Source organism: Indicator indicator, chromosome 15 (assembly GCF_027791375.1).
Source record: "Indicator indicator isolate 239-I01 chromosome 15, UM_Iind_1.1, whole genome shotgun sequence".
Classification (NCBI taxonomy): domain Eukaryota; kingdom Metazoa; phylum Chordata; class Aves; order Piciformes; family Indicatoridae; genus Indicator; species Indicator indicator.
This window is the reverse complement of record NC_072024.1, coordinates 13,889,753-13,917,567: the sequence shown is the minus strand read 5'-3', so window position 1 is coordinate 13,917,567 and position 27,815 is coordinate 13,889,753. Positions and strand designations below refer to the sequence as shown.

General features: G+C 55.2%; 2 protein-coding genes across 2 annotated transcripts in view; both read left to right on the top strand.

The window, feature by feature from the left end:
- Positions 1–3,652, top strand: part of NCKIPSD (NCK interacting protein with SH3 domain) — a 52,835-nt gene extending 49,183 nt beyond the window's left edge. The window contains exons 11-13 of the mRNA XM_054387614.1: positions 1,127–1,219; positions 2,699–2,871; positions 3,412–3,652. Coding sequence (XP_054243589.1) covers positions 1,127–1,219; positions 2,699–2,871; positions 3,412–3,615 — 470 coding nt within the window. The 3' untranslated portion in view covers positions 3,616–3,652. The remainder of the gene's footprint in view (positions 1–1,126; positions 1,220–2,698; positions 2,872–3,411) is intronic.
- A 7,506-nt stretch (positions 3,653–11,158) lies between these two features.
- The window catches only part of CELSR3 (cadherin EGF LAG seven-pass G-type receptor 3), a 29,900-nt gene continuing 13,243 nt past the window's right edge, over positions 11,159–27,815 (top strand). The window contains exons 1-14 of the mRNA XM_054387488.1: positions 11,159–13,931; positions 20,233–20,865; positions 22,444–22,666; positions 23,091–23,206; positions 24,015–24,103; positions 24,504–24,661; positions 24,871–25,034; positions 25,492–25,617; positions 25,790–25,959; positions 26,185–26,370; positions 26,517–26,627; positions 26,897–27,065; positions 27,311–27,452; positions 27,635–27,755. Of these exons, the coding sequence (XP_054243463.1) occupies positions 11,285–13,931; positions 20,233–20,865; positions 22,444–22,666; positions 23,091–23,206; positions 24,015–24,103; positions 24,504–24,661; positions 24,871–25,034; positions 25,492–25,617; positions 25,790–25,959; positions 26,185–26,370; positions 26,517–26,627; positions 26,897–27,065; positions 27,311–27,452; positions 27,635–27,755 (5,055 nt within the window). The 5' untranslated portion in view covers positions 11,159–11,284. The remainder of the gene's footprint in view (positions 13,932–20,232; positions 20,866–22,443; positions 22,667–23,090; positions 23,207–24,014; positions 24,104–24,503; positions 24,662–24,870; positions 25,035–25,491; positions 25,618–25,789; positions 25,960–26,184; positions 26,371–26,516; positions 26,628–26,896; positions 27,066–27,310; positions 27,453–27,634; positions 27,756–27,815) is intronic.

The window sequence follows — 27,815 nt, the reverse complement described above, 5'->3', positions numbered from 1 at the left end:
GGCTTGATGGAGAGAGGGGAGGATAAAGCAGCAAGGACGTGTCCAGTAATTTACCTGTAATTTTGAGTTGCGCTTCATTAAAATTTATATGAAAGTTTCTAATTTCATGTGAAAGCTGATTGCACAGAGACTGATTAAGTGTATGTCTGCTGCTTTCATTCATTACCCCTCTCACACTTGCCCATATACTTCCTGGCTGCAGTAATTAGGCAATAATGCATGACAGGCAGTGCACTTCTGGGCGATTACCGCCTGCCTGGGGTCTAGCCCAGAGCGGGGACTTGTTCTCTGAACACGTTAAATGATGTTCAGATTGCTTACCAGTGGGTTGAATTTTTTATTCCTCTGCAAGATTCACCTATCATACGACTTGGTGGTGCAGCATTAGTTCAAAAACTCTCCTAAAAGCTGCTTCTATTGGCATCCTTCAATGTAAAGGATGCTGAAGCACTTTGCAGCCTGTGGAATATTGCAGGGTTGCCAACACCGTGCCACAGGAACAGCCATACTGTGCTGTTTGGATGCTTCTGAGTGTGCACACAGGCATACATAAGGTCTGTTAGGATGAACCAATTTTAGTTAGAACAAATCACCCTCCAAGCAGGCTAGGGGACGTTTCCTAGAAGTCTTCAGCCCCTACACGTGCACAGCCTGGTGCTTAGTGCTGGGAGTAAGAACTTTTCCTTTCTGGCATGCCCCAGGGACCTGGTTGTCTCTTCTTATTAGAGCTTGCAAAGCAGTAAGTTCCAGTGAGTCACCACTGATATGAAGCAAGAAGATACCAGACAGTGGAGCTCTTGGCTTGAGAGCAGACATACTGTTCAACAAGACAAAGCCTTTGCAAGGTATTTAAGAGTACTTGGCTGACAGGACTGGAGCCCATATGTGAACCAGCTGCACACAGCACAAAGTCCCAAGTGCTTCATGTGTTATTTCAGATTTATTTCACCTTCTCTCTCCCTGCCCACCCCCTCTGTGGGGCTGAAACTTTTCATAGCTGTGGCAGACTATGGTTCCCCAAAGCTCCCTGCAGCACTGATGTGAAATAGGAGCCCTCCACTATTGACTTTTTATTGCTGTGGCCTTCAGGAAACAAAGGGATGTGCTGAACAGGTCTCTTCCTTAGTTCCAGAACACAGCGTGATCATGACCACAATAAGCAAGCACTCAAACGTCAAGACTTTCACAGAGAAGCTGCTGCTGCTGCTGAACAGGGGAGGTGAGTGTTTGTGGCACTGTTATGTGCCTGGCAGGGGGTGCAGCTAATGGTGACCTGGGGAGATGAGCCCAGTGCTTGTTAAGGGATGAGGCGCATTGGGGATGTAGGTAGCTGAGGAGCTGTCAGCTGGGGCAGGATTTGCTGCTTCCTGGTGAGTTTGTGAGGGTGACAGGCTGCGTTGCTGACAACAGAGCAGCACAAAGAATAGAGTGATGCTGATGGCACCTAGGAAGAAAGAGGCCTCTGGGCTGCCATTTCCTCATACTCTAGGCCAGTTCAGCCACGTATTGCAGCATGGCCAGCTGCAATGTAGGCAAGATCTTATCTGAGCCACAGCCAGGACTCGGCGGTACTGTCACACAAACCTCAGCCTGTGCTGGCAATCAGCTGCCTCAGGGGACAGATCCACAGGGAGGTCTTACCTTCCAAAATACTATTTAGAGTGGAGCTTCCCCTTTCAGAATCACCAGCAGAGTGTTAGTTTTGTATCTGCTCCAGGCATAGAGTGAAATCCACTGTACGTGTAGAGCTTTTGGAAAGCATATTGCTGGGAAGCTGGAGATCTCTGCAGGAAGAGCTGTGCCAGGTATTTCTGTCTGTGCCACATGCCACTATTGTGCTTTCTAATAATGTCTGGAGCACACGGGCTTCGCTGCCTGAGTTTCATTTTGTTGACTTGCTGGTAAATAACTCATGTTGTGATGCTTGCAGCTCATCTTACTCTGGCTTTAGTTCTCTTTGGGGTTGCAAATCACTGTCTCTGCACTGTATCAGCTTGAGGGCAGCCAGCCTCTCAGTGCTCTTCTGTCTGGCCTCCTCCCAAAGCCTTTGTTTAGCCCTTTCCCTGCAGGAATCACTTTACTGCAAGGGGCTGGAGGAAGAAAAAGGGAGGCCACAAGCTAAATGAAGATGCTTTCCTTTTGCCTGTCTTCCTGACAACTGCGTGGGGGGCTGCAGTGTCCCAGAGCCCCCCTCTTGAGTTCTGCAAGGATGTGTTTTGAAAGACAATAGGATATGGTGGCTCATTTAAACTTGGAAGTGTTTCTTTTTTTACTGCTGGGATAGTTCTAGCCTTGTCTCTGTGGTGAAAGCTCATTTCTGGTACAGGATCTGATGGGATTTTCAGAGGGATCATTGGACCAGACAGTAAACTGGGGAGAAATTTGGTGGTTGAGCAAAAAGGGGAGGCACTGTTAATGAGCTCTCACCTGGGATCATTGGTGAAACATAAACAATAATTAATGTTAATGCTAATGAGTTTGGTCTCAGCTTGATACCCTGCAGAGCTGCCATCCTGATTACACTGCTTTGTGCAAGACACTAAGGTGTGCTGGCACAAGAGCTGGCCACAGGCAGGGAGTGGCTGACCAAGGCCAGGGGAGCCTCCTCTCCAAAGCCTGTAGGGTCTAACAAAAGGATGTGCAGTGAAGATGGAGGAAGGGGGCATGTAGCTTAGCACAATTTCTCTCTCTCCCCCAGATGATCCAGTTTGTATCTTCAAGCATCAGCCTCAGCCACAACACTCAGTGCTGAAGTTTCTGCAGGACATCTTTGCCAGCAAGGATACAGCCAGCATCTTCTACCACACAGACATGATGGTCCTGATAGACATACTGGTGCGGCAGATTGCTGATCTCTCTCCAGGAGACAAGGTGCTCACAGTAACCCACAGGCACTGGGGAAGGGAGTGCAGTCCTAAAGAAGTTTGCTGGTGTAGGCAAGAATGAGTCCTGGGGTGGGCATGGTGTTTCTGGGTGCTCAAATGAACCTTGGGAGCTGAGGAGGAAAGAAGGAATTATCCTTCCCAGCACACAGCAGTAGTATAGTGTGTTTGAAGAATGATCTGCCAGGCTTCTGGTGGTCTGCATCTTCCCATCCAGGGACCCTTGGGAATAGGGACCCTCTGTGAGACATAAGCAGGAGGGATCTCTGTGTTTTGGTATGGCAAGAGACAGGGTTATGCATGTTTGAGAGCTAGTGAAGAGCAGCACTGTTTTGCTGTGGGAAAAGCAGAGTTTTCCGTAGCTACTAATGAGCCTTAAGGAAAAGCAGGTGCCTCTGGAGTCGCTCTCTGGCTGGTGCAGCAGCAGCAGCTGTTCCTGCACTCATGCTGTAATGGAGGTTGGCGAGCTTGTTTATCTCACTTTAAACCTTTCGTTGTGCTCTGTTTTGTCTCCCCTCCCACTTGGCAGCTGAGGATGGAGTATCTGTCTCTGATGCACGCCATCATCCGCTCCACACCCTATCTGCAGCACCAGCACCGCCTCTCTGACCTGCAGGGCATCTTGCAGCGCATCCTGGGGGAGGAGGAGGAGGACCAGCAGTGCCAGATGGACAAACTGATCATCTTGGAGATTTATAAGGAGTTCCCAGAAATCTCTCCTAGTACAAGCTAACCACCTCTCAGCTTGGACTGGAATTTGAACCACTTGGATTGATGGCGTCTCTTGTTGACACTTCCTCCCCATTCCCTTCCAGTACAGCTCATACCTTATCTCCTTCCATGCGAGGCCTAAGGCTGGGACAGCATTCACCAGCCCTTCAGAAAGGCAGGCAGCAGAAGGGGCGTGGGGTGCCCCCGGGGCCTGGTGCTCAGGGGAAGTCGGAGCTGGGTGGGTGCTGGCGCTGTGGTTTGCCTGCAAGACTCGGGCAGGAGGTATTTAGGCAGCTGGTGTTAGTGGGAAGGGCAGAGAGCTTGCAAGGGACTTAGCAGGCAGGGTGGGAGGGTGCTTAGCTGCGTTGGTGTCCCGAGGTCCCAAAGAGAAAGGCCTTTGCCTTAGAGTATCACTTCTTTTCCATGTGCATCTCTCTCCCTGCAGTGACCAAGTGGAGTCTGCTGGTGCTTGGAAGAAGCTTTTGTAACATCTGTTTTGTTTGCTGCTGCTAGTGCCAATGTGCTGCAGCCCTGCCCAGGGGAGGTAGCTTGCTCGCTGTCTAGCGCCTTGTCTAGTGAGCCTTTCGCTCCCTCCTGGCCCTCTGCTTTGCCTCTGGGTAGCAGCCCACCTAGGGTCATAGAGGTCTTATGCCAGCAGTTGCTTTTTTCGATCTGCTTTCTATAGTGACGTTTAAATATGAATTTCTTGCACACGGTGGCAGCCTAGAAGTAACTACCACATGGGTGATGCTGCCCTTAGGAAGCCTTTGGGCTAGACACAGCAGAAAGATGTGTCGTGCCAGGTGAAAGCTGCCACTTGCCACCTCTCACAGCTCTGCCCTGGGGCCCCGAGCGGAGGGGCTGCGTGTGGGCAGGCTCGCTCTGTTCGTGAAGCGTGTGGATTTCTTGCCTTGAGCTTCATAGTAGCTCTGCCTCGCTGCTCTCCCTCTCCACGTGGCAGCACTGAGAGGCAGCGTGAGCCTGGTGTCCAGTAGCTGTTTGTGACTATGCACGAGTGTGGGGAACCCTTATTTATATTTCCTCTAGGTTTCTAGAAACAGGATTAACCTCCTTCCCTGTAACAGATAGTCACACTAACGTGGGTCTCTTAGATATTCGTGTGCACAGCCTGGTCACTCCCTGTCCCCAGCTCTTCCTTTGCAGTATTCAGTGTAGGAGCTATTGGAAAGTGGAACTGGAAATACTGAGCACTGTATTTTGTTTTGGGTTTGTTTGGTTTTTTTTTTGGTTTTGGGGTATTTTTAAGCTTGAGGTAATGACAAAAGCTCTGCTCTGCAGGCCTGAACTTGGCACTGAGGCAGTGGTGCTTGGGAATGGAGCAGGTTAGCCTGCCAGCCAAGGCAGGGGGCAAGGTCCTCCTGAAGTCAGCCTGGAAATGGCCAAGCTTAATAACCACCCTTGTAGAAAAACCTATTTTTCCCTTGTAAAAATGTATGAATGTCAAAAGGGATCCTGTATTTTCTTAAACACTAAGTGTAACATGCAGAAGAATAAAATGTCTTAAACAGACTTCTGTGAATGTAACCCTTTCTGTCTTGTCAGGGAAGGACTGAAGCAGTGGGAGCAGCTTGGGTGCCTGCTGCCTGCTAAGGCAAAGCTGTGGCTGCTGATCTTACAATAGGAGCAAGGCAGTACTTTTCACACACTCAGCTTCTTGCATTGTATTTTTCTACCATGTTTTTGGCAGACAAGGAGCGGTGAAGGGCAGCAGCCCTTGCTAGGGGCACAGCCATCACCCCTGTGAGTGTTGCTGCTCTGGATCTGTCTGGCAGATCTGGACTCTGCAGTTCACTTCCTGCAAGGCACGTGCAGGCTCAGCCAGCTCCCAGCAGAGCTGCCAAGAGGCAGCGAGCCTGTGAGGCAAGGGTTTAACAGTCTATGCTGAGAGCTAATGAATCCTGCTTTGGCTGCAGATGTCTGCTCTCAGTCCTCAGCCCCAGACATCCTGCTTTGGGTGGGTATGGTGGGAGGGCAGTGGCTGCTTGGTAAAGCAGTGAATAGGCAACAGGGAAGCTGGTCTCCACTCCTGGCTGCCTGCTAGGGAGCCAGCAGCCAGTGGGCTGCAGCTCTGGCCATGAGTAGGGCTGTGAATTCCAGATGCAGGCTGTGCCCCTGCACCCTAAACATGGGGGCTGCAGCAAACAGCTGCCTGCAGAAGTGGGGCCAGGGCTGTGTCCCAGCTCCTGCCTCTTTGGCCAGTATCTCCCAAGTGTCTGGACTTGTGGCCTTGCCTTATCAAGCTGCACTTTCTGGAGGAGAGTCACAATATGTATGGGCTGTGAGCATTCAGGTTGCCCATCCTACAGTGGCTCTCCTGTGCCCCCTTGCTCCATGCCACAGGAGGGCACAGGAGCTGCACATACCCCTGATTCAGCCTCAGGTTGCCTCTGGGTGCTGCTTGGGCTTGTTGGCTTGTGCCTCGCTACAGTGGTGGGATTTTCCTCTGGCACTTGCCCTCAGTGACACAGCTCAGGCTTTGCTCTGCCACAATGGAGCAAGCCCAGAGCCCAGCAGAAGCTCAGAACCCATGGCCCTGCTAGGCAGGAGCACATCCTGGACAAAGCCCTTTATGACTGTCCTGCCTGCCATGAGAAGCTAGCAGAACCCTGGCTGGGCTGAGCCTGAACAGACAGAGCCAGCAGCTCCCTTCAGCAACCCTGAGCCATTGCCACCACTGGGAGCTGCTCACACCATGCACTAGCTCCACAGTGAGTGTCACCCCTTCTGCACCATCACTGTGCTGAGTCTGTAGCAAGGGCTGAGGGCTGCAAGGGCTGGGGGCAACCTGACGTGGGAGGTCCTGAGGAAGAGCTGCACTTGCTGCCCAGAAAAGGCCTTTACACATGCAGGGAATCAAAGCACAGCCTGTGAAGTCATTGTCCCCAGCCCGCTCTGGGTTCTGCTCGGCGTGTGCTGACAGGAGCAGAGCAGGCACGTTCTCATTAGCCCTAACAGTAGGCTGTGAGGGCAGCATCGCCTCCTATCGGGGTGTGTGAAGGGTGCTGGGGGGTGAGCACAGGAGCAGCGATGTGCTGCCTGTGACCTGTGCCTCTGCTTTATTGTCTGGAATGATTCAATTACAACTATTCTCTGGCAGTAATACCCTGACGATTTTCTCCTCCTCCCCTGAGCTGTCAGCTGGGTAATTAGAACAAATAAACTTGAAAGCCTTCATAATTTTTTGAAGTATCACCTCTTTCCTGATTGGGCTTCGTGGTGGCAAATCCCCAGTTCGAGGAGGTGCCAGGTATAATCCAGCCAGCAGTGGGGGCTCGTGTGAAGCCAGCATGTTCCTGTCGTCTGGCTGCTGTGCTGCCCTTTGTTGGATGAGGTTTCTCAGGGGAGCTGCATGGGTCCCAGGGTTGCTCTGGCAGTGTAATGGTGCTTGGTTTCTGTGTGTCTTATGGTGGCGGGAGGGAGGCACCAGCCCAATACAGAGCCACTGGCCATGAGAATGGTGCAAGGGGTTTGGGAACTGGCTGGACATGTTGCAGACCCTGCCTTGTGTTTGCTTATTTTGCACCCTTGGAGTGGGAGCCTGCTTGCAGTCAACCCCCAAGTCAGTGGGCAGCATGTGCTCTTCCCATCCTCTCATTTACACTAACAATAATTGATAGGGGACCATCTGCCACCATCGCTGAACCTGAAGCCAAATCAGAGCTGGTGGTGGTCGTGGTCAGTGGGGGAGCACAGGAACGTGGGCCATTGAGCAGAGGCAAAGTGCTGGTGACACCAGGATTCAGCACTGTGGCAGTAGCCTGTGGGATGCCACAGCCCCATCTGCAGCTGGTGCAGAGGGCAACGCTGTGGTAGTGGCAGCTGGATCCCCTTGCGGTCTCCAGACCTGCTGTGTCCTCTGACCTTCTCCTTGCTGCGCAGATGGCTTGTGCTGTCCAAAGCAGTGTGGATCTCCAAAGCAGCCACTCAAATGTCTGTCCAGGGACTGCAAGACCTTGCACAGCCTTCTTGGGTTTCCTGTAGGGTGGGAGCATGATCACCTGCCCAGGGCTGTCAGAGTGCATGGAGCGAGGGCTGAGTGAGCAGAGAAGTCCATCTGCAGTGTGAATCCATCCTGCTGTTATCTCATGAATCTCCCCCACAACATCATCCTCTCTAAGTTGGAGAGAGATGGATTCCGTGGATGGGCTGTTCAGCAGACAGGGAATTGGCTGGATGGTCACATCCAGAAGGTGGTAGTCAGCAATGTGCACTTGCAGACCAGGTGGACAGTAGCATCTTGGGCTGCATCAACAGAAATGTGGCCAGCAGGTCGAGAGAGGTGACTGCCACTTTATTCTGCTCTGGTGAGACCTCACCTGTAGTGCTTTGTCCAGATCTAAGGCCCTCAACACAAGATGGACGTGAACCTGATGGATCAGGTCCCAAGAGGAGGGCCACAAAAATGATCAGAGGGCTGGATCCCTTCTCCCACAGAGAGAGGCTGATAGAGCTGGGGTTGTTCAGCCTGGAGAAAAGAAGGCTCCGGGGAGATCTTATAACGGCCTTCCAGTACCTGGGGGCGCCTAGAAGAAAGCTGGGGAGAGACTGTTTACAAACGCATGAAGCACTAGGACAAGAGATGGGTTTAAACTGGAGAAGGCTATATTCAGATTGGACATTAGGAAGAAGTACTTTACTATGAAGGTGGTGGACCACTCAGGTTGCCCAGGGAGGTGGTGGAAGCCCCATCCCTGGAGACATTCAAAGTCAGGCTTGATGGGGCTCTGAGGAACCTGATCTAGTTGTGGATGTCCCTGCTCCCAGCACGGGATTTGGACTAGATGACCTCTAGAGGGCCCTTCCAGCCTAGTGCATTCTATGATTCTATGATCTTTGGGGGAGCTACATAGGGGCTGCACAAGGGGCTCTGGTGGTGCCCAGCCTGGATACTGTGTTGGCACAGGAGTTCCCCTGCTCCCCAGCCTACCCGCTCTGAACCACTGCTCATCCAGCACAGCGGCACAGGTGCTGTTGCAGCCCCCCTTGGAGCCAGGTGTGTCCTGTGCACTCCCTGCCTTTCCTTACCCCATCTTAAATCTCCCCATCTCCCAATTTCCTCTGTTTTCCTCCCCAACATGGCTCTTTCTTCCCTATTATGCACTCCAGCCACTGTGCCTCAGGCTCTCCTCTTCTAACAGGATGCAGCCAAGGATGCCTCCCCTCGCTGCGGCGCACTGAACGCTAATGAGGACGTAAAGCCCTGTTATGCCTAAACCTATTACAGGCTTCAGTGGATTAGGCTGCAATATTAGTTGATTGAGATCAAACTAACAGCTAAGTTGCAAGGCTGATGTGTTAATGAACCTTCCCGATACAGCAGTCCCAAACTAAATTTTCTTTGGAAAAGTGGTGTGTGTCTGTGTGTTGTGGGTTTTTTCATGGGTGCTGGAAGAAAGCCTCAGAAGTTCTTCCCCAGTGTTGATGGCTCAGCTGGAGGGTGGGGGTGGCTGAGGTCTGCATCAGAGCACAGGAGCAGGCCAGCTAAATCCCTGACACATGCTTGAGTGCCCACGAGTGGCTGTGATGCTGCTGCAGGTGCCTGGGCATCACCTGAAAGAGCTACTTTTCTGTGGCACAGGACAAGGGGAAGCCCCTTCTCAAACGTGCAGTCAAAAAACAATCCCTGGGGAAGCAACCTTGCCCCAGGGATACCAGTAGGGGCACAAAGATTGTGTTTGCCTCCTGGTGCACCAGCAGTGCCACAATAGCAGTGTCAGTGGCTGTAAGCAGAGGTGTGCATGAGGATCGGTGTCCATGGGGCCTGGGACCCCTGTCTGACAAACTCTTCTAGATGGGAAGCTCTGGGATGCCCTCCCCTGAGATGCATGGGCAAGTGTCCCTGTGGCACTAGGCAAGACGGATGAAAAGCTGGACACAAGCCAGCAATGAGCATTTGCAGCCCAGGCCAGCCATGTCCTGGGCTGCATCCAAAGCGCCATGCCAGCAGGTTGAGGGACTTGCCTTCTGCCCTGGTGAGATCTAGACTGCAGTGCTGTGCCCAGCTCTGAGTCCTCTGTATGGGAAAGACATGGGCCTCTTGGAATGGGTCCAGAGGAAGCCACAAAATGTGATCTGAGGGATAGAACACCTCTCCCATGAAGAAAGATTGAGAGCTGGGGTTGTTCAGCCTGGAGAAGAAAAGGCTCTGGGGGAGACTTAAAAGGGGCTTACAAGAAAGATGGGGACAGGCTTTTTAGCAGGGTCTGTTGCAACAGAACAAGGAATTATAGTTTTAAATTAAGAAGTCTGGGTTTACAATGAGGGAGGTACAGCAGAGGATCGGGTTGCCCAGAGATGTGGTAGATGCCCCATCCCTCGAAACATTCAAGGTCGGGTTTACAGGACTCGTGAGTAACTTGAGCTAGTTGATGATGTCCTAGCTCACTGTAGGGAGGTTTGACTATCGGACCTTCAAAGGTCCCTTCCAACGCCTTGGGGCTGGCTGGGATGCAACCCCTGACCGCATCGCAGCAGCTAAGCCCTTGTGCCTGGTGTGCCGACGGGAGGCCGGGCTCTACTACTGGCAGCCATGACTCGAGCTGGCACCGCTGGGCTCTGCGTGCCTGCAGGGCAGCCAAGGACGGAGGCAGGTTGTGCCTGCAGGGCAGCGAAGGACGGAGGGAGGTTGTGCCAGCAGGGCAGCCAAGGACGGAGGCAGGTTGTGCCGGCAGGCAGCTCGCCCGCTGCCCCCTGCGATGTATTCGGACACGTCCTGCCCGGCATAGCCCGTGCCTCCAGCGAAGGCTGCCGAAACTCCCGAGCGGGCTAGCGGGTCTCCATGGGGTCGGGCACGCCTCTCCCCGCGGCAGGTGTACCGCACACGGTGGCGGCCACCCCACACAGTGAGGCCAGGGGACACGACCCTCACATGACATGTCACTGTACGGTGCCCGTTTCCCCCCTCACCGGAGCCTCGGCAGGCAGCACCGGGAACGCGGCACTCCAGCTGAGCAGGGACACGGCCACCAGCTACCTGCCCTCCGCCAAGATGGCGGCGGCGGGGCGGGTGGGGGCGCGAGGCGGGGTGGGGCGGGGCGTCGGGAGCCATGTTGGGGCTGCGGGCGGAGCCGCCGTCGCTGCCAGCCCCGGTAGCAGCAGCGGCACAGCGAGGCAGGGGGTGGCCGTCGCCGCCGCTAGGCGGGGGCGGTGCCGAGCCCAGCCGCCGTGCGCCCGGGCCGGGCGGCGGCCGCCGAGGCACCATGGCGGCAGAGGAGCCGGTGGCCGCCCCGAACCGCCGCTGCTGCTGCTGCCGTCGCCACCAGCACCGGGGACCGCCTCCGCTGGTGCTGCCGTTGCTGCTGCTCCCTTTGTTACCCCCCGGGCTGGGGGCTGCCGCGTCGCCGCCGCTGGGCTGGGGGCCGCCGGTCCGCGGAGGCTGCTCCGCCGCCGTGCCGTGCTGGCCGGTGGCGGTGCCTCCGGGGCTGTCCGCGATGCCGCGCCGCCGGTTCCCGTGGCGCTGCTCGCCCCGCGCTGCCCCGCTGCGCCCGCTCCGCTTCCCGTCTCCATCCCCGGGGCGGCGGGGCCGGCGCGCAGCCCCCAACCGCCATCCACTGTTCCCCCAGTACAACTACCAGGCGGAGGTGGCAGAGAACCAGCCGGCGGGGACGGCGGTGGTGACCGTGGCAGCGCAGGACCCCGATGGGGGCGAGGCGGGGCGACTGGTGTATTCCATGGACGCCCTGATGAACAGCCGCTCGCTGGAGCTCTTCAGCATCGACCCTCGGGCTGGTCTTATCACCACCACGCAGGCCCTCGACCGCGAGAGCATGGACCTCCACTACTTCCGTGTGACGGCCGCGGACCACGGGACACCTCGGCTCTCTGCCACCACCATGGTGGCCATCGCTGTGGCTGACCGCAATGACCACGACCCAGTCTTTGAGCAGAGCGAGTACCGGGAGACCATCCGGGAGAATGTGGAGGAGGGATACCCCATTCTGCAGCTGCGGGCCACCGATGTTGACTCCCCACCCAATGCCAACATCCGCTACCGCTTCGTTAATGAGCGGGCTGCCCATGCTGTCTTTGAGATTGATCCTCGCTCTGGCCTCATCACCACTAGCGGGCCAGTGGACAGGGAAAAGATGGAGAGGTACTCCTTGGTGGTGGAGGCCAATGACCAAGGAAGGGAGCCCGGACCTCGCTCTGCCACAGTCAGGGTCTACATCACAGTCCTTGATGAGAATGACAACACCCCTCAGTTCAGCGAGAAGCGCTACATCGTCCAGGTGAGAGAGGACATACGGCCCCACACTGAGATCCTGCGTGTCACTGCCACAGACCTGGACAAGGATAACAACGCGTTGGTTCACTACAACATCATCAGCGGGAACAGCCGTGGTCAGTTCTCCATTGACAGTGTCACTGGAGAGATACAGGTGGTGGCCCCACTGGATTTTGAAGTGGAGCGGGAGTATGCCCTGAGGATCCGGGCTCAGGATGCAGGGCGCCCTCCCCTCTCTAACAACACCGGCATGGCCAGCATCCAGGTAGTGGACATCAATGACCATGCTCCCATTTTTGTCAGCACCCCTTTCCAAATCTCAGTCCTGGAGAACGCTCCCCTCGGCCACTCCGTCATCCACATCCAGGCTGTGGATGCAGACTATGGCGAGAACTCACGCCTGGAATACAAACTGACAGGTGTCTCAGCTGACACACCCTTTGTGGTGAATAGTGCCACAGGGTGGATCACAGTCAGTGGACCCTTGGATCGGGAGTCGGTTGAGCACTATTTTTTTGGGGTAGAGGCTCGAGACCACGGTTCCCCGTCTTTATCTGCCTCTGCCAGCGTTACCATTACTGTCATGGATGTCAATGACAACCGCCCTGAGTTCACCCAGAAGGAGTATTTCATCCGCCTGAACGAGGATGCGGCTGTGGGGACCAGTGTCCTCAGCGTCACGGCGATTGACCGAGATGTGAACAGTGCCATTACCTACCAGATCACGGGCGGCAACACGCGCAACCGCTTCTCCATCAGCACGCAGGGCGGCATGGGGCTCATCACTCTGTCTCTGCCGCTGGACTACAAGCAGGAGAGGCGCTACGTGCTTACTGTGACGGCCTCTGATCGCACCCTGCGTGACAACTGCTATGTTCACATCAACATCACTGACGCCAACACGCACCGGCCCGTGTTCCAGAGTGCCCACTACTCTGTGAGCATCAATGAGGACCGACCCGTGGGCAGCACTGTGGTAGTGATCAGTGCAACAGATGATGACGTAGGGGAAAACGCCCGCATCACATACTACCTAGAAGACAATGTCCCTCAGTTTCGCATTGATCCAGATTCTGGAGCCATCACTCTTCAGGCAGAACTGGATTATGAGGACCAGGTCACATACACATTGGCTATCACTGCAAAGGACAACGGGATCCCTCAGAAAGCGGACACCACCTACGTTGAAATCATGGTGAATGATGTTAATGACAACGCCCCTCAGTTTGTCAACCCTCATTACCAGGGCATCATCTCTGAGGATGCACCTCCCTTCACCAGTGTGCTCCAGATCTCTGCCACTGACCGAGATGCCCACACCAATGGCCGAGTGCAGTACACCTTCCAGAATGGGGAGGATGGGGATGGAGACTTCACCATAGAGCCCACCTCAGGAATTATTCGCACTGTCCGCAGGTTGGACCGCGAGAATGTTCCTGTCTACGAGCTGACTGCGTATGCTGTGGACAGGGGCATCCCTCCTCAGAGAACTCCTGTCCATATCCAGGTTACCATTCAGGATGTGAATGACAATGCCCCTGTCTTTCCTGCTGAAGAGTTTGAGGTCTTGGTAAAGGAGAACAGCATTGTAGGCTCTGTTGTGGCCCAAATCACAGCCATCGACCCAGATGAGGGCCCAAATGCCCAGATCATGTACCAAATTGTGGAAGGCAACATCCCTGAGATATTCCAGATGGACATCTTTTCTGGGGAGCTCACAGCCTTGATAGACCTGGATTATGAGACAAAACCTGAGTATGTGATTGTAGTGCAGGCCACCTCTGCCCCTCTGGTCAGCAGAGCCACAGTCCACATCAAACTCATTGACCAGAATGACAACAGCCCTGTTCTCAAGAACTTCCAGATCCTGTTCAATAATTACGTGTCCAATAAGTCTAACACCTTCCCTTCGGGGGTCATAGGGAGGATCCCAGCTTATGACCCAGACGTGTCTGACCGGCTTTTCTACACCTTTGAGCGGGGAAATGAACTGCACTTGTTGATTGTAAATCAGTCAAGCGGGGAGCTGAGGCTGAGCCGTAAGCTGGACAACAATCGTCCACTCGTGGCCTCCATGCTGGTGACTGTCACAGGTAGGGTGTGAAAATCATTAAACCTTTGGTGCAGTACCTTCGGGGAGCTCTGCGTAGTCCCTCTCAGAGAGCCCACTCTACATCAGGTGGGCAGGTTGAGGACTGGCAACAACGTTTGTATTGGGAAGGGTGGCTGTGGAGGGCATGGTGCTGGGGAAGGCACTGTAAGGGGGCTGAGGCTGGAGGTGGATTGCAAGAACAAAGCATCGTTACTCAGCTGTGAGGATTGCTTGTAGCTGCTAGTGAGACCCCTTTGGAGGGGCTGGCACCAGTGAGGCTGTGATGTACACCATAAGGTGCTGGCCAGGCAAGCAGCTGGTTTCTGGGGTGGCCAAGCTGCTGGTCCAGAGGGTGGCACACCACTTCACTCCCAAGCCTGGGTGACTCTTCTCCCTGCTGGGACTGAGCACTTCCTGGCTGTGCTCAGGAGGGAGCAATTGAACTCGATGTGGAGGGAGCCCTCTTAAAGATGCCCATCCGTTGGTATCAATGCTGCAGATTCAATCCAGATTCTGGCTGTGGCACCTACTGACACCTGCATTTTGTGGTGTGGCTTTTAAAACCTGGTACCACCTTTCTGCAGCCTACTTAGAGTTGCAGGGCACAGCTGTGACAGACCTCAGAGCATAGAGCTTAAAATTCTCACTTCACGTGTGTTGCCAGAGCATCCAAATGCAGATGCTAGCAGTAGCTGCCTTTGACTTTGGGGAGTGTTGCTCTGGCCAAGCTGAGAGCAGGACAAAGATGGACCTATGGGTTTGTCTGTGAGCAAGCAGGGTCTGGACTTGGAGCTCCCCACTGCCTGAGCTTTGCCTTCACCATCAGCCTTTCTTTGCTTGTGGATGCATGAGCTGAAATGGAGGCATCTGTCCATTGCTGAACCAAGGAGCAGCTCTGAGGAAGGGAGGACAAGAGCCTTTTTTGGGGAGGCCAAGCACCGAATTACAAGAGTGCCCAGGGAGCCATTTGTTAAATCATGATGCTCCTCTGACCCTTGGCTATGAGCTGCCTTTTCATCTTCTCCCTTTCTCTGTCTGGCTTATTCAGTAAGGAGGGGATTTCTTTTTAAGTGATGGAGTGAGGGCTTTAAGAGGAGACCTGCTCAAGGCAATTCTGCATGACCAGCACCAGCCCATCATGGATTTGGGTTCTTTGAGGGTTAATTGTAACTACGGGGCTGGCTGAGAGTGGGTGCAGGCACACACATGCCGGTTGCTGGAGGTGTGGGGGTAGTTTTGACCTTTGCAGCTTCTGCCCCAGTGTGTTTATGCAAGCCCTGCCTCCTCTTGCACTTAACCCTGCACAAAGGCAGGAGACAATCACATCCCCAAGTCCTGCATCGAGCTGCCTCGCGGCAAGGGGGCCTTTGCAATTAGAATGTCGTCATCTTCCAGTGGGAAGGGAAACTGGGAGAGGTGTGCTAGAGGAGGGGAGAAGATGGAAGGCAAAGAGCCATAGCAGGGAAGGGAAGTAAGACACTGGAAAACAGGCCTTTTGTTGGCTTTGGTACTGGCTGTTGAGGTCTGTTTTGGGTTTTTGGTCTTTATTGTTTGAACCCCCCTGGCCAACTGGCAGCCCCACTGGCTCCACACTGTTGCTGTGTGCAGGGGCAGGGTGGGAGGGCGGATTTGCAGAGCTGTCGGCCAGGACATTCAGCCCAGGCTGCATTGTTTGCCCCCACGCAGCATCGGCAGAGCACCTTCCTCCTGCAGTAAGGCAACAATAGCTCCTAGATGGCAACTTCTAGACAGTCAGCATCTGGGGAAGGAGCAGCTTCTCTGGCTGCCTGTGCGCTTTATGGTCCCTTTGAGAGAGGCTGGATCCCTTAAATCACAGGGCAGCAGGCCCTTCTATCTGCCTGTGCACTGTGTATTCTCAGCTCAGCCCCTTGTAGCAAGCAGGGAGGACTTGAGCTATCACAAACCAGTGCCTTTCCAGGGGGACTGACAGCCTCAAAACTGACCCCATCTCCTTGCAGATTCATGGACATCTATGGCTGCTAAAACCTGCTCTTGGCTGCTGCGGATGTGAGACTGTTGGGTGGTGAAGCTGGGTCTGTGGCCAGCAGCACAGTGAAATTGGAGCACTGTAGAAAGCTATCATCTTGTTGATTTTGATCCATTCCAGACTGGTTTCACTGGATTTTTGATCCCATTTGGGGAACAGTCTTAGAGTCATCTTAATATATTTTAGTCTGTGTCTTCAGAGCTGCCAGGAGAGCGACATTCATACTCTGATAAGAAATGTTCATCTTACCCATACCTGTATCCTTTCCTGGCTTCTTCATCGGGAGATGTTTTACTTCTCAGCTGCAAATGTGAAAGCTACCCCTGTCTGCCCCAGAGCACCCTCACCATTCAGGGTGTTACAGACAGAGCAATGGCTTTTTGCTCTCTCACCAGATAGCTTTGCTGCTCAGAGGATAGATGGTGATGCACCAGAACCTACTTCTGAGCTGGGCTCCCCAAGTGAGGGATAGGGATGCATCCCCTCCTGGATCAGGTAGGCTGTTTGAGCTGAGCTGCCCTCTTCCCAATCCCTGGGCAAATCACTGAAAGGATGAATGCCAAACTGTTTGCTGTAGGGGAAGAGGATCTCTGCTAGTTACTGCAGGCTCTTGGGGGTGGGACTGTTGGCTGGAGCGCATGCCTTGTACTCTGTGGCAGGCTGAGTTGTTGCCCAGGGATCCTGAGAGCCTCTGGAAGCACTGGGGGACAGGAGAGATGGGCTCTCAACTTGTCTGACTCAGGAGGCCGTTGAGCAATGATCAGCAGCCCTGTTCCCCCTCAGAGGTTACCAGAGAGTAGTCTTGGAGCTCCATTCTCAGGCTGACACTGCAGCTCTCCAGGCGCAGTCTGCTGCCCATCCTGCTCTCCAGCTGGAGCTCTTCTTTATATAGCTTTTCTGCTTTTGAAACTGTTAATCGTCAGTCTTGGAACTGCAAACATGATGACCTAGTGCTGCCCAGCATGGGGGTTAGAGCCCCTCATGTCCCTTCTCCCTGCTCCTTTCCCTGTAGGCATGTTTCCAGGGCTCCTCACTGCTGTATGAATATTCACCAGGCACCAGCTCTCCAGCCACAGGATTTAATCAGAAAGGCTGAGCATTTGTGATTAAAATGCTTCCCAAGGGGGTCAGCGCCTCCAGCCAGCTTTGAGCTTTCTTTTGGTAGCCTTTTTTTTTTTTTCCCCACCCATTTGCAGCAGGTCATTCTCTTAACCATCTGGGTCCCCTTGCACAGAACAGAGGGAGGAGGCAGCCCTGTGTGTGATACTGAGGTGCTACAGGGAAGCTTACCGAGGAGGCGTGTGAGGCCAGGGCTGGCTCTGTATTGCTGTGGGGAAACAGAAAAAGGGACACTTGGGCTCTCATGCCATGGGCTGGGCAATGCCAAAGGCACCAGGCACCTTGCATCCCACCTTCTTTCCTGACCACAGGGAAGCATTGTTGGCCTCTGACCAGTCCTAGGACTCAACATTGCATCAGTCAAGACCTGCTCTGGTAGCGGGGTTGGACTCCATGCTTGTTTGAGGTCCCTTCCAACCCCTAACATTCTGTGCTTCTGTAAGAGCCATAAGTAAGGCAGATGCGTGCGTGCCTGCCTGTTGCTGGGTGCTGAGCAGCCCTTAGGGAGAGCAAGAGCTGTCCTGGGGCCTCGTGGCTGCTTCTGGGTGAGCCATGACCTAGAGACAGGAGAGCTGGAACCAGGTTCCTACTTTTCTTGACCAGAGGAGCAAACTGAGAGGAGCACAAAGGGAGAGGAGAGGGAGTGGGAGGGGAGCTGGTATCAAAGTGGTGGCTTCTTGGGGTGTAGCCTCACTGAGTGGTCTCTCAGGGAGGGATGCCAGGCTGCTCATGACTTGGGGAGTATCCTACACCAAAAGTAACTGAGCCAGGCTTGTGGCTTTCCCCTCACTCCTGCTTCCCCAGGGCTGGGTGATCTTGGCAGCCCATGAGCCTCTTGCAGAGAAAAGGTGCCTTGAGGGACACAGGTGACAATGCTAGTTCCTTGTGCTGAGCCCAGGCAGGTGTACAACTCCAACACATCTAGCCAAGTGCTGGATGGATCTGTTTGGTAACCACTGTTTGTGCTGCCCTCCATGTCAGAGCTGGCACAGTGTTACATAGAGGGGTGGTTTCTCACCTTGTTTCCGTATGAAGTGGGAGCAGTTTGATTTCAGAGAGAAGCAACCCCTGCTTCCTCCAGGAGATTAGCTCTTGGGTGACTGTGCTGGCATCACTGCTTCCCCAGCCCAGTGTGAGCCTTATCTCCAGAGCACCAGCCCCAGCACAGAGGCGGGTGTTTGTGCTGGAATTTGCAGGGCTGCCAGAAAGCTTTCACCTTCTGAAGAGCAGAAGAGAGAGAGGGGGAAAACGGGAGGCGTTTCAATCTTTAAATCCTCCTGCACTGCAAACTTCAAACGGGGCTGAGGGAAATCAAAAAGCTTTGTAGTGCAGCAGCCATGGGAGGAGAGGTACTGTAAAGGCAGATTTCTTTCCACGTGAGGTTTGGAGTTCAGGGCACAGATAGGGAACCGGAGGCTGGCATTTACACCCCTGGTCCTCCAGGACTGGGGCTTGACCTGGGTGCTGAGATGCCTGCTGCCCCTGGTGCCACCTTGCACTGAGTTGTGGGAGATGAAGCAGTGCTGCTGGTTCTGGCTGGCTTTGCCAGGCTTGTTTCACATGTGGCCTTGGCACAGGCTGGCCAGGGCTGCCTGATGGCAATGGTCTGGTCAGAGAATTGTTTGGGTTGGAAAAGACCTCTGAGATCATCGAGTCCAACCATCAAGACCAGGCTGGAAAGGGCCTCCAAGATCATCAAGTCCAGCCATTTCAGTCCATTAGTCTGTCCTGGTAGTGGTGCTCATTTGAGCAGCCACCCAGGTTACATCAGAGTGCCAGAGATGTGCCATGTGGTTCTGTCCTGCTGGACAGGATGGGCAGGGAAGCTGTGCCTTTGCATGACTGAGGACAGGATCACCTTTGAAGATGTGGGTCCACAGTGTGAGTGTACAGCTCTCCTGTGCTCGCACCAGGAATGCACTGTGTGGAGGTTTTGGGCTCTCAGATCGTTGGGAGGTGGGAGATGGGAACAGTAGGTGATAGCTGTGTGCTGCTGGCGACAGGTAGGGAGATGGATTGCCCCATTTCACCAGGAGCAGTGAGGTTCTTGATGAGCCTCCCTGGGTGTTTCTGGGACCACAGAAGTTAGCATGGCCCTTGCTTCACCATGCTAAAGGTTAGCTCTGCCTGCCAGAGCCTGTGCTAGGGAGTGGAGGACCCAGAATAAGGAAGACTGGAAGAGAGGAGGTGTCCTGGAGCAGCAGGCAGGCTTCTTCCTATTCAGTGCCCCATCCAACACTGCTAGCAAAGGTGCCTAGGGTGGCATGAGCGAGGGGGCCATTGGCAGTCTGCTTTGTAGGGATACTTCCTGGCAAAGCCACTGACCAGGGGCACATGCAAAGGAGAGTTAGTGACTGAAAAATAAAACCAATGCCCAGACTTGTGCCTGGACAAAGAGAGGAAAGAGCAGCAGCTCCAGCAAAGGGGCTGGTAGCACCTCAGTGTGCCTGATGCGGGGTGAGATGCCCCTGACAGCCAAGGTCCTGGGAGATAGCAGGTGGGCACAGTCCCAAGTGTGTGTGTGTGTGCTCCTGTGTTCGCGTCAGGGAGATGGCTTACATGATGCAGTGTCCCAGGGGAAAGGAGTTTATTTCTGAGCAAAATAAAGATTAAAGAGAATTAAACAAATCAGAAATGAGCTGAGGGAGGAAGAGATGCAGAGCAGATGGTGGAAAAAGGGGAGACAGGGAGACCAGCACAAAAGGCATGGAGACTCTGGAGGAGAGAGGAAGGAAATGGCAGGAGGAGAGTGCGGAGAAAGGCATCGTGGGGAGGCAGACAGAACGCAGCAGGGAAGCAAAACACCCCAGGCTCTGGCATCACTCCTGTGTTTGCCCAGCCTCCTGCTGAGACTTCCTTCTGCCCGAATCTCACCAGCATCTTTGTTCCTGAGAGCTCAGTTTGCTGCCAAGATCCAGGACAGGGAGGAAACCTGAGAGTTATCTCAGTGGAGAGCCTGAGGGGAGGGAGAAGGTGCAGCCACACCAACTGCTCCCCTTCCAGCCCAAGTGGCCCCCACTAGCCCACGGGGCTGTGGCTCCAACCTTCCTTGGCCAACGACTTGGGCCTTTTGGGGATTACGCTGGGGTGTAGGGCTCTGCCTCAGGGTGGGAAGGAGGAGATCCTCCAAAGCAGCAGGCAAAGGCCTGCAGCGTGTTCCTGTTCCTTCCTGCAGATGGGATCCACAGTGTGACAGCCCAGTGTGTCCTGCGAGTGATCATCATCACAGAGGACATGTTGGCCAACAGCATCACAGTACGGCTGGAGAACATGTGGCAGGAACGCTTCCTCTCCCCACTGCTGTCCACCTTCCTGGAAGGGGTGGCCACTGTGCTGGCAACACCCAAGGAGGATATCTTCATCTTCAACATCCAGAATGACACAGACGTGGGTGGCACAGTGCTCAATGTCAGCTTCTCGGCCCTGGCGCCGCGGGGTGGGCGCTACTTCAGCTCAGAGGAGCTGCAGGAGCAGCTGTACATGAAGCGCATGGCGCTGACAGGTGCCTCCATGCTGGAGGTGCTGCCCTTTGATGACAACGTCTGCCTGCGGGAGCCCTGCCAGAACTACATGAAGTGCATCTCCGTCCTCAAATTCGACAGCTCAGCTCCCTTCATCGCCTCACCCTCCACCCTCTTTCGGCCCATCCACCCCATCACCGGCCTGCGGTGCCGCTGCCCCCAGGGCTTCACCGGGGACTACTGTGAAACGGAGATCAACCTCTGCTACTCCAACCCCTGCCTTAATGGTGGCATCTGCACCCGCAAGGAGGGAGGATACACGTGTGTGTGCCGTCAGCACTTCAGTGGTGAGTGCCCAGGGCTGGGGACTGTGGAGGGATGAGGGGACAGATGAGTGGGGCCCTCAGCATTGATGTCACCCTGGCAGAGTACTTTTCCCAGCAGGGTGGGGGATGTTGGAGTCTCTGTTTGTCCACAGAGGTCCTGCTCTGCTCCCGGCTCTCCGTGTTTCCATGGCACTGGATGTGCAGGGCTGAGGTTGCCATAGAAATCTGGCTTGTAGGGAGGTGACATTGAGGGCTCTTGGGGACTCTGGCCACCACCTCCTAGCCTTTTTCACAGAGCAGGAGGATCAAACTGGACCACACCAGGCTGGGACATAGGAGGCTCCTCAGCCCAGCTCCATGCCCATGAGATGATGGGCTCTGGGACCACATAAGGAGCTGGTTTCAGCTAGTCTGGCAGAGGTGTAGAGTCCATGCTGGCCCCATATGTGGTGGGTGAGCTGCTGCCCACCCAGAACAGAAGGCGAGGCTGGGCCTAGCTGCTCCACCAGGCAGGAACCAACCCAGGCAGATCTGTGGGAGGAATCCCTTAGCCAGCCAGTGTTTTGTTGCCACAAATAGTCAATAAGCTGTGGAGACCTATGCCTGGCCACTGGCAATTGTGGGTGAGGGAAGGTGGTCTGTGGCTGCTGGGTAGGGAGCCCCTGTCTTGTGTGGCAGCAGATGGCTGCCCTGGAGCTGCTCTGCTGTCAGTGGCTCCTGGTGAGATAAGCGGAGTCAGTGGTAATTAACCCCCAGCATTTGAAGCATGAACAGCCATTAGCAGAAGGGTTAATGAGCTCATTTCCCTGTCACTTCGCACTATCTCCCCACCCTCCTTGCATGCCACAGAGCAAGTAATGGGCCTGGGGCATAGGATTGAAGCTGAGTGGTTCCCTTCATGCTGAGGAGACACCATGGGAAAAGGGGCTGGCCAGACCCCCTGCACTGTATTGCTGAACTGGCTTAGGGTGTCCCCATTACCAGTGCTACAAGGTGCCCCTCATCTGGTGGGTTTCCACTTGGCTTTTGTTCCTACGTCAGAGCCTGCATGCAGGATTATGAGGCTCCTGGTGCTGTGGGTGTGACTTTCATAGCTTTTGGCAGGGGAGTGCAATGATACCAGGCTGTCCCTATGCCCTGGAGCCTGGACTGTGATGCTTGTCCCAGGCCTGTGCAGTGGCAGTGCCCAAGGAGGCACTCTTAGCATTGCCAGGATTTTCCTGGTTTGTCCTTGTCTCTCTATCCTTAGGACTGTGCAGCCCAGCTGTGGCCAGTCCCCTCCTGTCCCATTCCCATGCCATCCAGGGTCCAAACTTGCCTCATCAGCCAGAGCTGGCATCCCATCCAAACCAGCGGCTTGGGCGGCAGGGCTGATCATGTTAGTTGTCTTGCTGACTACTGTGGGGGACACCTGGGTGACACTTGGGTTGTCACATTCTTTGCCTGCCCCCAGCCACCCCACAAACAGCTGCCCCGTGGCTGCCCTGCCCAAACCTGTGTCGAGGTGTGCACTCCCAGGGCGAGAAGCAGATGGGTGGCTCTTGTGTGCACATCCCCCAGCTGGAAGATGCCCTGAGCCTTGGGTCTCACTTCCTGCAGGTGAGAACTGCGAGGTGGACAGCCGCTCGGGGCGCTGCGTGCCCGGCGTGTGCCGCAACGGTGGCACCTGCACCAGCGGTGCCGACGGTGGCTTCCACTGCCAGTGCCCAGCTGGTGGCTTCGAGATGCCCTTCTGTGAGGTGTCCACACGCTCCTTCCCCCCACGCTCCTTCGTCATGTTCCGGGGCCTGCGCCAGCGCTTCCATCTCACCCTTGCCCTATCGTGAGTGCCCTCCTTCCTCTGCTGGACACCAGCACTCACTGGTTCACCTGGCCTGCTCCAGTGGCTCTTGTGTACCCTGGGCCTGTCCAGAGGCTCGCTGATGCTCTCCAGACCCTTACGTTACCAGCTTTGCCTCACCACGGGGCTGCCCTGGCACCTTTAGCCAAGGGAATCTTTGAGTCTGCACGGGCATGTCTCTCTTGCTTATGCCTTTCCCTGCTGCCAGGTCTCTGCCTCCGTGCCAGGACCTCATGCTCCCAAAGCATCTGCTGGATCAAGCTCCCATCCCCTTCTCAGCTGTACTTGCACCCAGGCCAGGCCCAGGTCTCACCCTGTCCCTGTGCTGGAACACTGGTGTGTGCCATAGGGATCTCCACATGCTCCTTGTGCACATCCTGCCCTCCTGCTTCTTCCCATGCCCCAGGTTCAGCACCATGGAGCCCAATGGCCTCCTGCTCTACAACGGGCGCCTGAATGAGAGGCATGACTTCCTGGCAGTGGAGATCATCCAGGGACAGGTCCAGCTGAAGTACTCCACAGGTAGACTTGGCCCTGCTTGTTGTGGGATTTGTGCTGTGGGATTTGCGGGGAGAGCAGACTGCTGCCCTGGAGGGAACTGCTGCTGAGGGAAACGGCATAGAGAGAGGTGTTGGTGAGCATCAGTGGATGGCACAGGGGATGGCTGTGTGTCTCAGGACTCTTGCTTGGCTTAGGAGTGCAAGTGGAGCAGGGGGGTTGTGAGCATAAACCAGGAGAAGCCCTTCTGGGGTCTTTGCCACTGTTCTGCCCCTTTGTGTCACCAAAAGCTTCACTTCCTGCCTTGCCCTGAGCTAGTCTGGAGGAGGAGGTACCCTCCTGGGAGGCCTTGTGCTATTGCTGTGTCCATCCTGCTCCCAACCTGCCTGCCCCAAGGGGTGTCGGGATCAGCTGCCACGAGCACTGTGCCCTCATGATAACAACTGGGGCTTCCCTGGTGTCCTGGATCTGGCACTCCTCATTGCTCACCTGCACAAAACAGCTGATGGCCAGCCTGCTACTGTTCTAGTTGCAGTGGTCTCTCCAGGCAACCAGATGGATGGTACCAGGGTATCCTGGCAGTCAGCCTGGACAGAGGGGCCATACTGGGATACTGGCTGCCAGTCCTAGAGCTGTGATTCACCCTGCCTCTGCTCCTTGTGCAAGACTGCAGCAAGCAGAGGCTGCTGTGCTGAGACTGTTTCCCTGAAGCCCTTCTCCATTCCCATGTGAGGCCGTCAGCAGCATGCTGGGCTTGCTGCCTTCAGGAGGAGTGGGCACACTCAAGGTCTGTTCAGCCTCCCTCAGTGTTCCATCATCCCTGTCTCCACAGGGGAGTCAAGCACGGTGGTGAGCCCCTACCTGCCAGGGGGAGTGAGTGATGGACAGTGGCACACACTGCAGCTCCGCTACTACAACAAGGTACTTGTGCCCCAGCTGTGCCCCCAGTGCATGTAGGGCTGTTTCCCTGAGGCATGAGTGAGCAGCTCTGGCACTGCTCCATGAGGGAGAAGGGTATGGAGAGAAGGTAGAGGTGGATTTCAGCCCTTGGGGATGGGTGCAGTGGAGCAGACAGACAGGTGAAGGGGGAGATTGACCTCAGGACCTTACTTGAATACTGCAGGAATACACTCCACGCAGTGTCCTCGCCCATGTCCACCTCTGGAACTGCTTGCTGGGCTTGGCTGGAGACGTCCCTCCTACTTTACTCACCTCTCCAGCAGCACAGCCATGCTCAGGCCTTTTCCTTGCCGTCGTGCAAGCCCTTGGGTGCCTGGGCCTGGGGTCATATGTGTTACTAACACCCTGCCTTTGGTTTCAGCCCAAGGTCAGTGCCCTGGGGGTGGTGCAGGGTCCATCCAAGGACAAGGTGGCCATCTTGACAGTGGATGAATGTGATGCCTCAGTAGCCCTGCAGTTTGGCAGCGAGATTGGGAACTACTCCTGTGCTGCAGAGGGTGTGCAGACCAGCTCCAAGAAGTGAGTTCTTTGGTGGTTGCTGGGCACTGCTGCAGTGGGGAGGGGAGCAGGGCATTTGAGTCCCCTGCAGAGTTAGCCCTTCACGTCTGGGACCTTGGCTGCATATCAGTTCCTGAGGATGTCTCCTTCCCAACCCCTTGTGCTGAGGACTCAACTGGCTAGCCTTAAATCACCGTGATTCTTAAAGCCCTGGGCTTCTGTCCTTGTAGGTCCCTGGACCTCACAGGTCCCTTGCTCCTTGGAGGGGTCCCCAATCTGCCGGAAAACTTCCCCATCACTCACCGGGACTTTGTGGGATGCATGAGAGACCTATACATCGACAGCAAACGCATTGACCTGGCCTCCTACATAGCCAACAATGGAACTACTGCAGGTACCAGTGCCTCTGCTCCTCTCAGCCCCTGCCCTGGGAATTGCCTCTCCTGCTCATGCAGCTGCACTACCAGGCTGTAATGGTGTAATGGCAACACAACTGGCACTAAGCAGCTTCCCATCTGAGAACAGGGGCCTCCAGATCTTCTTAAAAGAGCTAGTTCCCACCCTAAACACTCTTCTGAGAATGTACCCTGAACCCAGATGTGCAGTCTGTAGCGGTGGCCTGTCTGGGAGATGATAGAAAGCTCCACGGTGTCTTTCTTCTGACATAAGGAGCAGTGACAGCCTTGACCCTCATCCCTGGGCAGACAGAGTCCATGTGGAGAGACTGAGTGGCTGGGCTTGCCCTTCTGGCAGCCAGGGAAAGGGCTGATGGGCAGCGGTGCCTCTCCATATGGGCTGAGGGAAGGTGAGGAGTCAGTTGAGACTGATGTGGGTGACTGTGGTACTTCCAGGCTGCCATGCCAAGCACAAGTTCTGCGACTCCAGCCCCTGCAAGAACGGTGGCACCTGCTCTGTCAGCTGGGGAACCTACTCCTGCCTCTGTCCTGTTGGCTTCGGTGGCAAAGACTGCCGCCACGGTGAGTGAGTGGGAGCTTCTGGGCATGGGCAGGGGGGACGTGCAAGGCTCGCTGGGGTTACGTTGGAAGCAGAGTAAAGGGGCCATGTGAGACGAGCTAACTCTCTTGTGCCTGCATCTGTTGCTCCCTGCGTAGTGCCTATGCCTTCTCCTCATCTGTCTTTCCTTTCCAGCCATGCACCATGCCCACTATTTCCAGGGCAACAGTGTCCTAACCTGGGACTTCAAGACAGATGTAAAGATCTCGGTGCCCTGGTACCTGGGGCTGGCGTTCCGGACACGTCAGACAGATGGGGTGCTTCTGCAGGCTCACGCTGGCCAGTACACCACCCTGCTCTGCCAGGTACAGCCTCAGCTGCAACACTGTGCCCCAGCCTCTGCTGCTGTCTGCCCCAGAGGAGCAGGAGGACCCTGTCTTCCATGTTTTCTCCACCCCAAGCAGAAAGTGGTTGTGGTGTTTAGCAGGGCTGTGTTTCCCTCTCTGGGCTCAGAGGAAGGTTAGGCTGGAGGCAGACAGAGTTGATTATGCCTTTGCTCACTGCTGCTGGTTCTGGTTTCCTGTCTGCAGCTGGCTGGGGGCCTGCTGTCCTTCATGGTGAGCAGAGGGTCTGGGCGTAGCACCAGCCTGCTCCTGGACCAGCTGCGGCTCAGCGATGGGAGGTGGCACGACCTGCAGCTGGAGCTGCGGGACATCCGCAGCGGGCGAGACTCGCGCTACATCATCACCCTTACCCTGGACTTTGGGATCTACCAGGTAGGTGCTGCTTGTCCCAGCACTAGGACAGGAACTGGGGGATGCTGCTGGGGCAAATGCAGGCTGGGCTGGGCCTCCACATCCTCAGAGAGGACTGGGGTAGGGCTGATGCCAGTTGTTCCATGTTGCTCCTTTTCCTTCTGCAGGATACGGTGGTTGTTGGCAATGAACTGCATGGCCTGAAGGTGAAACATCTGCATGTTGGAGGGGTCCTGGCTGCTGGCGAGGTGCAGAATGGGCTGAGGGGCTGCATACAGGTGAGTCCATTGCTTTGAGTCTTCCCTTTGCAGCGGGTCCATTATATGGATGGGTGGAAAAACAGGGCTGGCAGTTGCTGCCAGCATCTGTCCTGCTGGGGATACTCTCCCTCTGAGCGTTCAAGGCTCTGAGGTGCTGTAGGGCAGCCATAAATCAATACGGTAGGGGTGATGGGAGGTGACTGCCCCTGGGGTTTGTGAAGGGCAAGAAGACTGGAACCCTGTGTGTCTGTCCTAGCTTCACGGTGAATTTGTTGCCTGCCTTGCAGGGTGTGCGACTGGGTGACAGTGTCACTGGAACCCTCCTGCCCAAGCCTAGCCACGCTCTGCGAGTGGAGGCTGGGTGCAGTGTGCCAAGCCCTTGTGACTCCAGCCCCTGCCCAGCCAACAGCATCTGCAAGGATGAGTGGCAAAGCTACTCCTGTGTCTGCCATACAGGTAGGGTCTGCAGAGCCCTGCCATCCATTATGCTGCCTGTGCCTGTCTGTCTTCACTCCCCCTGTGACTCCCTTGTGGCCTGTGACTACTTTCCTATCCTTGGGAAAGTCACATCCCTTTCAGACACTCACTGACTTTTTTTTTCTGAAGGGCAGAATTTCCTGAGCCCTCTGAATCCACTCCTTGGTGCTCTGGCACCTCTCAGGGGCGCTCATTTTACACTGTGCTCTCTGTTCACACCTCAGGGTACTATGGAGGGGACTGTGTGGATGTGTGTCACCTCAACCCCTGCAAGAACAAGTCAGTGTGTCGCCGCAAGCCAGGCTCCCCCCTGGGCTATGTCTGCGAGTGTGGAGGGAACTTTTTTGGGCAGTACTGTGAGCACAGGTGAGATACAGGACATGGGACAGGGCATGGCCTTCATACCTGGCTCTGTGCTGCCCTCTTGTCCTGGCTCTGATACCAGGGACCTCTCACTTGGCTCCTTGGAGCCACTGAGCAGCTGGGTTGATAGGAGGAGAGGAACTGGGGGATTTGGTGGGAGTAACAGCAGATGTATTTCTCTCTAGGATGGACCAGCAGTGTCCGAAGGGCTGGTGGGGGAACCTCACCTGCGGGCCCTGTAACTGTGATGTGAACAAAGGCTTTGACCCTGACTGCAATAAAACCAATGGGCAGTGCCACTGCAAGGTGAGGGGCAGCTGTGCACCCATGGGAATGTGGCCCGTGGCTTGACAGAAGTCTTTGAGG